This window comes from Mastigoproctus giganteus, chromosome 14 (genome assembly GCF_048544385.1).
Source record: "Mastigoproctus giganteus isolate SK-2022 chromosome 14, ASM4854438v1, whole genome shotgun sequence".
Taxonomy (NCBI): domain Eukaryota; kingdom Metazoa; phylum Arthropoda; class Arachnida; order Uropygi; family Thelyphonidae; genus Mastigoproctus; species Mastigoproctus giganteus.
The window spans coordinates 58875595-58888244 of NC_143588.1; the positions used below are offsets into that span (position 1 = coordinate 58875595).

The 12650-nt window shown below is 33.2% G+C and overlaps 1 protein-coding gene across 1 annotated transcript in view; it reads right to left on the reverse strand.

Annotated features, from left to right (window-relative positions):
* The window catches only part of LOC150075153 (uncharacterized), a 130177-nt gene that overhangs the window by 98306 nt on the left and 19221 nt on the right, over positions 1-12650 (reverse strand). Inside the window, exon 3 of the mRNA XM_090388381.1 lies at positions 9492-9776. Coding sequence (XP_090244507.1) covers positions 9492-9776 — 285 coding nt within the window. The remainder of the gene's footprint in view (positions 1-9491; positions 9777-12650) is intronic.

A 12650-nucleotide genomic window follows, 5' to 3' on the forward strand; every position in this document is an offset into this window, starting at 1 on the left:
GGGAAATTAATTTAAAATAGTATTGTTTAAAATTTTATATATAAATTTTAACCCAATAATAGTTCTTCAATATTCTATGTTCAGTTTAGGTCATGTAAGTAACTGCAGTAATTTTGTCTATGATATTCTAAGGCGGTGGTTTTCAACTGGGGTGCCACAACAACATTCCAGGGGTGCCATGTAATTTGAGTTTAAGCTACTTAAAATTATTTTTATTTATTTTTTGAAATTTATATATTTATTTCTTTATAGAAAGGTGTATGGTATCCATTGTACCATATCTTTTTAATTTTGTGGTGATCTATAATTGATGTTTATTTAGTACCTCTATATAGAAAGTTTGGGAACCGCTGTTCTAAGGTGTTATCTTTTAAAGTTAAGTTCTTTGCTGCTTTACTTTGAACTGTTTCTAATTGCTCTATATATCCTTAATATCCTCCTTGATATGGAGACCATACTGTATTTGAAAATAGGAATTTACATAGTTGAATATAGTTTCTCGACTAAGTGTTATGATTTTAGACTGTATGAAAAACGTATAAGAGCATACATTTATCTGAATACACTCCTATACAAAAAAACATGTATCTGATATATTTTTTGATATTATAATAATATGACCTTTAAATTTACAGTCTAATGTAAATATAATACCTGGATCTGTTATTTCTGATTTGCTTTGTAATGGAAGCTTATTGTATAATTGTATGTATAAAGGTTTTTGTGGGAATCAGCATAGGAAATCAAGTAACATTTATTAGTATTGATGTGTAAAAAATCTCATCAGTCTATTTTTAAATAAATTTAAATTTTCCTGTAAGTTTATTTGCTGCACTGGTGATGATATTGCAGTGAAGAGTTTAAAGTCATCTGCATAGCCTAATATGGCTGATAATGATGGATTCAGTTAAATTAGTAAATGATTCACATAGATATAAAAGTAGAGGGCCATGACTAGATCCTTGAGGTATCTCATTGTCGAATGTGAATGAATATAATTTTCATCCTTATATTCACATGTATTCACATGACGATAAATATGTTTTCAGCCAACCAAGAAGAGTGTCCTGGATACCACAAGCATGTAGTTTTAATAAGAGAAGCTCATGATAACAGAGTCAAAGGCCTAGACCAGATGATGCAAATAACATCTATCTGCATTCCTTTGCCAACTGTTATGGTAACATTGATCATCCAGGTCTAAAACCATGTTGTGCATTAGTAAATATACTGTTTAAATATATTATTAATTTCTGTGATATTATGAAATGAAATAATTCATTAAAAAATTTAACAGAACTACAGGACAATAGTTTATATTGCAGATCTTGAGTTTTTTTTGTAAATAGGAAAAATAAATGTGATTTTCAAACATTTCAAATAAATTCCTTCTATTGATGAAGTACTGAATAAGTTTAAAATAATATATTCTAAAGGGTTCCACAATTTTTTTCCAAAATGTGGCAGGTACTTCATCCAACCCTTTTAAATTTAGTGCAAACATACTTGAAACAATTTCCTTCCATATTCAGGGCATGGGTGAACTTTTTCATTAAATTTAGCTATACATGCAAAGGAGGTAACAGTACTTTGTTCTGATCTACTAGTAGCTCATCTGTAATGTTTGTTGAATCTCATATCAGAGATTGTCTTGGTGGCCACAATTTCTTTACCCAGTGTTCATGTCTTGATCAACTATCACTTGCACAAAAAGCAAGGCATTGTTCCATAATGAAGTTAGCCGAGTAAAAGCAGACCAATAACTTTAAAATCTCCACACACTAACCAATCACGATCTTTGTATTGAATTTTTTCCAAGAGAAGCTTAGCATTTTCATAGTTTTCTTTTAAGCATGCTGAATAGCCTACAAGAATGGATGTACAGCAAACCCTTGCGAATAGCGGGGGTTACGTTCCTGAGAAATGCCACAAATACCAAAAACCCGAATACTGAGTTATGGCTCCCATAGTAATATAGGGGTTCCGTTCCAAAGTATGAAATATATAAGAAAAACTAGTCTAAAATTTTGTCTATGTATGTATTATATGTACCTTCATAATATGACTATATACACAGACAGCACACAGTGAAATGCAAGCATATGGCATTGAAATGAAAATAAGAAACAATTTAATATTAAATGTAATATTTATTAGAAATTTCAAACAAATCTTTCAAACCAGCGCCTTTGATAGCTAAAAAACTTATCCCGCCAGTGCTATCACCAATTTCACTAAAGTGGTGATAAAGGAGTTTTGTCTTTTCACGAATGATGAGTGAACTTAACGGAATTTTATTTTGAGTTCGGGCTTCTATCCACAGATTTTAAGCTTTTTTCCATTTTTTCTAATTTAACATCACGAGTTACAGAGCAAATTTTTGAAGCAATTAGCGCATTTTCACGGCCACTATGGCGGATTTTTTCTTCCGATTTCTTGATTGATCGTACCGTTGACTCATTGATTTCATAATGTTTTGCCACTGAGGAGACACTTTCACCATTAGAAATTTTATCTAATAACTCAATTTTATTCACTAATGTTATCACCTTCTTTGATCTTTTCACATTTCCCTTGTTATTCGTAGCCATATTTTTGTATGGGTTAGAAAGAACTTGTCCACAATAAAGTCACTTTCTTCCATTAACACACTCGAAAAAGTCTGTTTTACACTGCAAAACGGTAGATTTATCACTTTTGTAGGCATATCAATTTATAAATTGATAAATTTATTCAGTTTATAAGCATATAAATTAAAAGCAAACGACAAAACCTTCCATGACAAGTGCATAACACATACTAAACAAGGATTAGCGAGAAACATCCACGCTCACGATTTTGTCACCCCTCTCCCCCACTGACTGAGCACTGTTTTGACTGGGAAAGATAATTTTAGCCATGCCCATGTTTTTTTATGGCGGAAAATGTTCACGGCGCTTTAAAATTCACATTTTTTTAGGTTTCATTTTATATTAAATCAGCGACTGCGAATAGCGGGGGTTTACTGTATACTTTTTTCCAATATGAAGGAGAACTCCTTTGAGGCTTTGCTTCGATCAGTCAATAAATAACCTCCACTCTTTTGGTTGGTAGAAAATTACAACTGTGGGAATGTTGTAATATATTATTGAACCTTTGGAAAAATGGGAAACTAATTCTTTTTCACAATGCATATACTATGAAAAGACTGTTTCTGAGGCAGCAGATTCTTGGATTTCAGTCTTGATCCTAAAAACTCTGCAGACCATTTTGGGTAGGTTTAAATCTCTCACGAGATGATCATGTTCACTTTGTGTAAACAGCTTTTTTTGTCACATTACTTTATATCATCTTCTATATCACAAATGTGAGATTTGAGATCTGAACAACTGGTAGAGATGGTACCAGTAATTCTGGTCCATGAGTCGCTGGCCTTATAGCTGTATACAATGTTCTGCCTGTTCTTGGCATTATAACCTGCTGCATTTATGGAACAAAAGTAGCAGTCATTAATATGATGCTGAGGTTCCCTCCACACCATGGGAATGGCAAATGTCATGGTTACATTTTACCTTATTTCCACAATTACAACATCTCCACACATGTATGACACACTTTATTGGGGGAGGGAGGGAGGGGGGAGGAACTTTTATCTTGGTCATTTAATTTAATTCCAAAATACTTCACATATGTTTTTTCACAAATTATGTTATATTCTGCCTTTGTTTTGCCATAACATAGTTACCACAAATTTAATAAAATATATTTGGATTGTTCACACAACCACAAGTTGCCATTGTGAAAGACACTGAATATGAAAATCACATTAAAAGCAGATACTAGTCAGCATGAGTGCACCAGAAAACAACTGAATGTGGAAGAAACACTTTGAAGGTTTATACAATCGCAACCTGAATTGCAGGTCTTGACATGTCTAAACACATCTGGGCACATTTATACCTGTCAGTCATAAAGGAAGTAGTATGCATATCCTGTATACATGGAATGAGTATCTAAGAAAACAATTCTTACTGTTTGTAAAAATGTGACATGTGATAAGTAAAAATGGTTGGATTTTTGAAATTAAAGTACAAATACACTAAAAGTACAAATAAAAACTCCAATTTTGGAAACATCAAAGTCTATGCAGACAAGGGTAATTTGTTTCAATATAAATACTGCATTGGCATATGATTTTCTTTTTCTAAACCCTTGCTGTTCATCTTAAAATTCCAAATTATTCATATGATATTCTGATACTATCTTTGTGTATAACTACAGTGCGGTACATAATAAATTTATTCCTCTATAATTTTCTGACATATTTTTATCTCCTTTTCCAGATGGTATGTTTTTCTGTGTTACATATAACTATAAAGAGTTTAACCATTTCTTCTAAATAATACAGGGCCCCAAATTTGAACAGTTCATTATTAATTTTATCAATGCCAGCTCTCTTCAGATTTTTTTGATTTGCTAGTTGTTTTTATAATTCCATTAGTATTAGTAAGAATATTGCAAGGAAGTTAACTTTTTCTGCATCAGCCAAGAAAAAAAAAAAAAAAAAAATCAAACAAAACAGAATATTTATACTATTCCCATTCCACAAGATAACCAGCTAATTTTTCTTTAAACTTAGTCAGATTCGCTGCCTCCACCACAATGGGAGGCAACTTATTCAATGGTCTGGAACCCACTGCTGATAAGTGAATTTCATAAGATCCAATCCTCTATTATTCCTTGAGATTTTATATTTGTGTCCCCTGGTTCATGTCTCACACATGAGGGAGAACAGAACTTCCTCATTCATTTTACTCAATCACTTCAGTTCCTTATACACCTCAGTTAGATCTCCTCTTATGTCTAGTTGTCAAATTTTGCAGTCCACAGCATCTAAGAGCTACCATTCTTCATATGTGCATCACTTTGCACTCTTCACTAACCTGGCTGACCTCTGAACCCTCTCCAGAAGATCTGTGGCTTTTTTTAAGTTTAGTCTCCAAAACTCAATACAATATTCCAAATGCCTTATAAAGAGGGATAATAACATCTTTCTCTCTACTAGCAAAGGTCCTATAAATCATAGACAGGACACCATGTGCCTTCCTAGAGATATAAAACCTGTTATCATATGTACTTTGTTGTGTTATATTCCTATCCTCTGCATAAAGATTTTGAAAATGTTTCCCATTCATATATTGATATACTGGTGAAGTTACTATATACATTCATTTTTTCTTTTGTTTCTGATAAATCTTCATTTGTGATAAATCTCCATTTGTGAAATATGTATCCCATCATTAGTGTGATGACCTGAGCAATAAACATGGAAAATATTGAAAAATCTACAAATTAAATGCAAATATGGAATGTTTAGCTTATGAATTTTGGGAAATCAATAAAACTTATGCAAGTGAATGCCTTATATGTGTAACATCTAGTGGGTAGCCTCAGATCCTATCTGTATCAACACAACTTTGGACTAGTTGGTTAATGGCCTCTTCTATATCTTGCAATGGCTCTCTACTAACTTTCTCTTGCCACTGAGTGATATGCTAGGATGTTCCTGTGGTGGCAGTCTATCAGACTGAGGACCACAGTATAGTAGTCCTTTGCCTGCTACTAACAGAAATAATAATTGTCGCAAATATCGAGCAAAGAAAATTTGAGTTTTTCACAATCAGAATAACAACTGCTTTAAAGGTATGTGAGTAACAGTATCTCTAAGTTAAAAAATAAACATGACCTGATAACTAAAATGTGCTTGTATTTTAATTTTTAAGAGTGTTATTTGATGTGGAACAAATGATGCTGATAGGGCATACAATTTCTTCTTATGGCAATATATCTTCCACAATCTTTTATCATGCTGAAAAAGGGTGTATCAGTTTAATTAATGATGATGGCAATCATCCTCATGATGTTAGATAAGAGTAGCTCTAAGTTTATAAGATAATTTGGGAGATGGGATGGGGGAGAATTTAAGAGCTGACACCATTTCTCAACCTTTTTAGTAATATACCCACCTAAACTTCCAGAAAGATGACAATAATACCATGTTTGGAATACTGCATTTAGGTCTGAGGCCACACCTGCTGTGTCCACAGCACTTCTAGTGAAGGTTCAAAGAAGGGAAACTAGACTGGTGAGGGCAATGTCCATATGAAGGGCAGTTTAGGTGTGGATTGCAAATTGGCAACAAGACATCTTAGTGTGAACTAATTCAGATAAGGTCCTGAACAGAAACAGTAAAATGAATGAGGAAGGTATATTTTCACTATTATGAGAAACAAGAACTAGGGGTCACAAATATAAAATCTTAGAAAATAAGAGAAGGGCAAATCTCGTGAAGTTTACCTTGGAGCATAGAAAATATTATCTGCCATATGGTGATCAAAGTGGAGAGTTTGGTAAAATTCAAAGTAGAACTGGACAGTCACTTTTGAGTGGGGAAATTTTCTCCTCCTTTTATTTGACAGAAAAAGTCTAATTCCTTACATTTAGCCATTCCAATACTAATCTAAATTAATTAAATTACAATGCCAATCCCAATGAGCCTTTTTGTTTTTGTTTTTTTTAGTATTACTCCAAAATTATGTCTGTGGACATAACTTTGGAGTAATAACACCGTCTGAACAGAATTCCATACAATGTTCAATTAGGATCTTGCGGTGTTCAAATTCTGAAAACATCAAATCTATGTTCTGTTTGGCAGAATCACTTTTCAAGGCAGGTGTAGAAGAATGCTTGTTATCTGATAACCTACTTGTCATTCAAGTAGAGTGCTTGTCACAATTTGTCGTCCAAAAAATATTACAACTATGGAAACTCTTTGCATTTGTAATATTACTGCTATTAAATGAAACAGAAAATGGTCCATGTTACAAACATTGTAAAACATCTACATTTATGTTAAATGCAATTGTGTTCAACATAGCTGTTGTTTTATCCTGCTGGAATTATATTATTTTGCAATTTCCATTTTAGTAAAACATTTTCCTGAATATGTATAGTATATTCTTCATAGGAAGAATGAATGATACTAAAAATGAAATTAAAAAAAAGATACGCATCTTAACACTTTACGTTGTTAATATGATTTATAAGTTTCAAATGGTCACTAATATCACTTATCTGTAATGTGATATGTTAATGTCACATCAGCACTAACTACAGAAAACAAATCTTTTTTGATGTGGTGTAGGATATTCCAGTAGATGTATCCTAAATGCCTATTGTTCAAATCTGAAGTAATGCAACTATTCAGAAGCACAAAAATACTGTCCAATAACGTGTTATTTAGTGAAAATTTTAATGAACATTAAAAGTGGAAAAGAATGCTTTGGACAAAAAATATATACCTTTGAATATATAATCAATTTTTTTTTTTTTTTTTAGGAGCATTAGCAACTAAGGCCATATTGCTCCAGGATATGCAGTGGTCATTCCCTGACCTTTCCGCATCATAGTATTTGGTGGTGATGGGCTCAAACCCCGGTCTAATCAAGAAGCGTGTGCTACGCACTGCTACTCCTTCCCACCTGACTACGGAGGCACCTATATAATCAAATATAATGATATATAATGAAAAACATTACACTTTCTTCACTTATGAAATTAAAAGTTTATTTTTTTTGTAGTGTTTGACTCCTAAAATGTCTGAGGAAAAATACTTACACAAAAATATATATTATATATATCTATATGTTATATAATATCTAGTAATATATTATAAAATATACAGTGTATGTTTCAATTAAAATGTAGCAGATCTATCTCACTTATTTTTAGGTTTGGGCTATCTTTTTTGTCACATTTGGGCTGAAAATTTTAAATATGATGTTAAAACTGGAATAAGTATTACCATTTAGATTTTATGATCTTTTAATGAAAAATTTACCCAAACAAGTGCTTTTTTTCTCATTGGGAAAGTCGTTTCCCATCCTCGATTTGGCCTTCCAAAATGTCAGTGTACTTCAGAAATGAATATAAAATGATTTTATTTGAAACAAATAAAGTATTAAGGGCAAAGGTCTCATGCTACGAGGTAGAATGACTAATATGTAGGTTAGTGCAAATGCATCATTTTAAGATAGCTATCTATCAAAGTAGTTAAATTAATTAATTAAATTGGCATCATTTTGGTTATATCTCATACTGTGACTGCCTTCACAATGAGTTGCCATGGTATTGTACTACCTCGAATAAATAACACTTCACTAGTGGAGAAGACTATTGCTATTTATTCTCAGCGGATATCACCACCCAGACAGCACTGTTTCAAAGCTTGTTGGCTTCTCTTCGGTGGGTGGGCCCTGGTGTTGCAATAGTGATAACCCAGTTATGAAGTATAGCTTCACAATATGAGAGATGCCTGATGGTGCCTAGTGATATAGACTATAAAGCATTTAAGGACAAAGGCCTCATGTTATGTTGTGAAGGCAGTCACAATATGAGATATAACCAAAATGATGCCAATTTAATTACTTTGGTAGATAGCTATGTTAAAAATGATGCATTTGCACTAACCTACATATTAGTCATTCTACCTTGTAGCATGAGGCCTTTGCCCTTAAATACTTAAAGTCAATATCACTACGCACCATCAGGCATCTCTCATATTGTGAAGTTATACTTCATAAGTGGGTTGTCACTGTTGCAACTCCAGGATACCTGCCCACCCACTGAAGAGAAGCCAACAAGCTTTGAAACGGTGCCGTCTGGGTAGTGGTATCCGCTGAGAATAAATAACAATAGTCTTCTCCACTGGTGAAGTGTTATTTATTCGAGGTAATACAATACCGTGGCAACTTGTTGTGAAGGCAGTCACAATATGAAAAATAACCAAAACGATGCCAATTTAATTAATTAGTTTAAACTACTTTGGTAGATAGCTATGTTAAAATGATGCATTTGCACTAACCTACATATTTGAAACAAATATAATGGTGGTAATGTGAGGAGACATGACACAACTGCACTTGTATTCAGTTTTCATAGTTAAACATGCACACTCAAGAATGAATATCACACAACCATGTTTTATGCTTTTTCTACAAATAAAATCAGTTTACAATCATTTCAGAAGTACAGAGAGAGATGACATTTTTAATACTGTACACCAAAGGTGTACAAAGGGGGCAACTTTCTCATTGAGAAAAAAAGAAGTTTATTAAGAAAAATTTGAATTTAGAAACCATAAAATCTAAATGGTCGAATTTTAACATCAAATTCAAAAATTTCAGCCTAAATATACAAAAAAAAAAAAAAAAAGTACAGACAACAAATAGCCTTAACATAAAAATAACTGAGATAAACACTGGTGTGTGCTAATTGAAAAACCAAGTATAATATTTTACATTATATATATAAACTATATATTTTGATAAAATGAAATTTGGGGGGTTGGGGAGAACACACACACACACACACACACACACACACACACACACACACACACACACACACACACACACACACACACACACACACACACACCAAATGTCACTCACCTGACCAATAATATTCCATTTTTAAAGTAGTATCTGCCCATTTATCATAGACACAGCCATTAAACAAATTTATTTTTATTCCACGTTCTTCCAGAGAACTGTTTCCATCAGTAGCACCATATTTATATGGACCACCAAACCGAAGATATTCACTGGCAGTATACATCACAGAATGTTTTTTTCCTTCATTTTGTTTACGGTATCCAAATAGAGATGATAGCAATGTTTCTCTCATAGGAGTAGAAAAACAACTCGAGTGTGCTCGAATGTCTTTTTCAATGGGTACTGAAGAAAAATTAGAGAGAAATCTTAATTAAATTATTGTACTGCCACGAAGAAAGACATACTGGAAAAGAAATAACTAGCACTTTATTTATATCCAACAGAACTTCCAGAAGTTGCGGTGATAAGGTCATGGTATGAGGTGAACATTACTAGAAATATCTCCAGCTTACAAATATTGTTATATAGATATATCAAACAGACATTATACAAATACCAAATAAAACAATATCTCAATCTAGACTCATTCAAGGTTTTTTCAATCATTACTGAAATTGAATATCAGTATTAATCAGAGTTGTAACAATCACATTTTCATCACGTGATACACTGATATAACACCTAGGTGAGGGTGAACAAATTTTGGGTAATAGGTCATCATAATTCCTAAAAATTTAACCATTATGTGTAGTAGTACAAATGTGAACAGCATGAGAAGTTGTAGTTGCAATAGAATATTCCTACAGGAAGATATTCCAGCTGCAGGCTGTAAACCAAGTATCTGTGAAACAATCTACTTGAGGTATTTAAGGCTTTAAATGCAGTGCTACAATTGAAGGGGAGTATGGAGGATTGCCTACTCACCTCATCCCATTTTTGTGCTCTCCCTTCCACAAGCCATGTGGAAGGGAGAACACATTCCCCCACTTATGGAAGAATACATTTTTAATCTGGAACAAATTTTAATTCTGCATACTATTTTATTTTTATGTCACCTTTGTTCCTACAATCATTGTACAAGGTGTGATCAAAAAGTTTGAGGATTGACTTTGTATCTTGAAATTGTGGCAACACAGCAAGTCGCAAACTTGTCACATCATGTTTGGTGGATCATCTAGACATACTAACATATGAATCACTCACATAACTGTAGTCATTCTGAATTAGCATGTGTTGTATAGAAGGTGTTTTATGTGTTTCATTGCATTTTAAAATGAATGACTTTACTGAATAGCAAATTTGCATAAAATTGTGTTTCATATTAGGGAAAAAATGGGACAGAAACACTTTTCAGAGAAGATGCTATGCATCATTTGAAGATATTTTAGTGGTTTGCAAAAAAGAGGCCACTTATCTATCAAATATAATTCTCACTCTGGATGCCATTCAACTACAAACACTAATGATTCAATTGCTTGTGTTTGTAATCTGATCAGAAGTGATCAAGATTTAATTATCCATGAAGTTGCTAATGAAATTTTTTTTTTTTTTTTTTGGCTGATGCTGCATAAGCTCATACACTTGCTTTCTTGCATCACATGCCACTACTTCTACTACTATGTTAGTTAATCAATTTTGGAATGTGATGCATTTCAGACAGATTTATGCCTTGTATTTTCTCTGATGATCACAGAGAGTGCTAAGTTCTTGTATGTCATAACCTTCATCAACATGCTGCTACTGACTGACATTTTGTTCTTCTATCATTACTGGTGATGAACCACGGGTGTAAGGAACCCAGAAAAAAGGGTTCGGTACTCTCAATGGAATAATTTGTCTTCTTCAAGGTCCAAAAGCGCAAGACCATCTTGATAGAAGAAGAACTCTTTATTGCATACAAAACGCACATGCCGTACACAATGCCCTTCACGGCTACAAGCCAGGGGTTTAATGGGAAGGTCATGTTTATCATATTTTTTAACTCACAGTGAACATGAACTAGGAATACTACAAAACAGTTTTAAAGCAACTGCAATGATACTATTCAGAAAAAAAAAAAAAAAAAAAAACAGTGGAAAACTGGGCTTGCATCATGCCAATACCCCTGCACACTAGGTTCCTTTTTTTTTCAAGAATTTTTTGCCAAGTACTCCACCAGCCATACTACCTGGATTTAGCTTCCTGCAATTTTTTTTTTTTTTTTTTTTGTTTGTTTCCCTTGAAAGATCACAGATTTGCAGTGACTGAAGATGTTATTCAGAAGGAAACACAAGCACCATCAGTAATCCCAAAATGTGCATATCAGAAACACTTCCAGAAGTTGCAAAAGCATTGGAATCAGGTTATATCAATATCAAGGAGAAGGTGCTCCATCTGAATAACTTGTAAGCTCTTCAGATGGATCACTTCTCAAATATTAGTTGTTCCAGAACTTTTGATCAAACCATATACATGAAATTTCACTTGTTTGGGAAAACTGTTGAGAAAAAGAGGAATGACCCAACATTCTTTTACCACTACAACACTGGGTATGTGGGCAATAAAAAAAGAAGGCATTATTTTTGTTGTTAACATGTAAGCCAAAGAAATTAGGATGCTTAGTTTGCTATTTGATCTAACAGGACTGTGAATTCTGAAAAGTCAAGTGCAATTTTAGTCAGTTATTTTGATTCCACATATTTATTATCCTATTCAATAACAACCACCTGAAAGAAAATAAGCAGATCTACTGTGAGCACATGGAGGGGTGCAATATGAGCCAATCCATGTTTAATGCATGGGTTGAATCAAATTTCAGATAACTTGACTATAAAAGCAGCATATGCAATTTGAAAATTAAGAAAACCATACGGCTCAACCTTGCAACTATTCACGTTTCTAAAGAATCAATAATAAAGGCGGTCAACAAACTTCCCAATAAAGCTAAAGCTACAATTGACCTGGACAGATTTCCCTGTCTTATATTGAAAGTTTGTAGTATTTACATTGATATCCTTCACTACATATTTAATGAAATTCAAAAAAACTGGCTCCATGCCTTTAATCTGGAAATCCTATTATGTCAAACCATTTCGAAAACTAATCTCGAATGGGTGCATTTAAAGATCAATCTCGATTGGGTGCTTACTTCTGAAAGTTTTCCAAAAAAGTGATCCATACAAGAGTAGTTCATCATTCTTTCATCCATAAACTTGCATATCCTCATAATGTCATCAC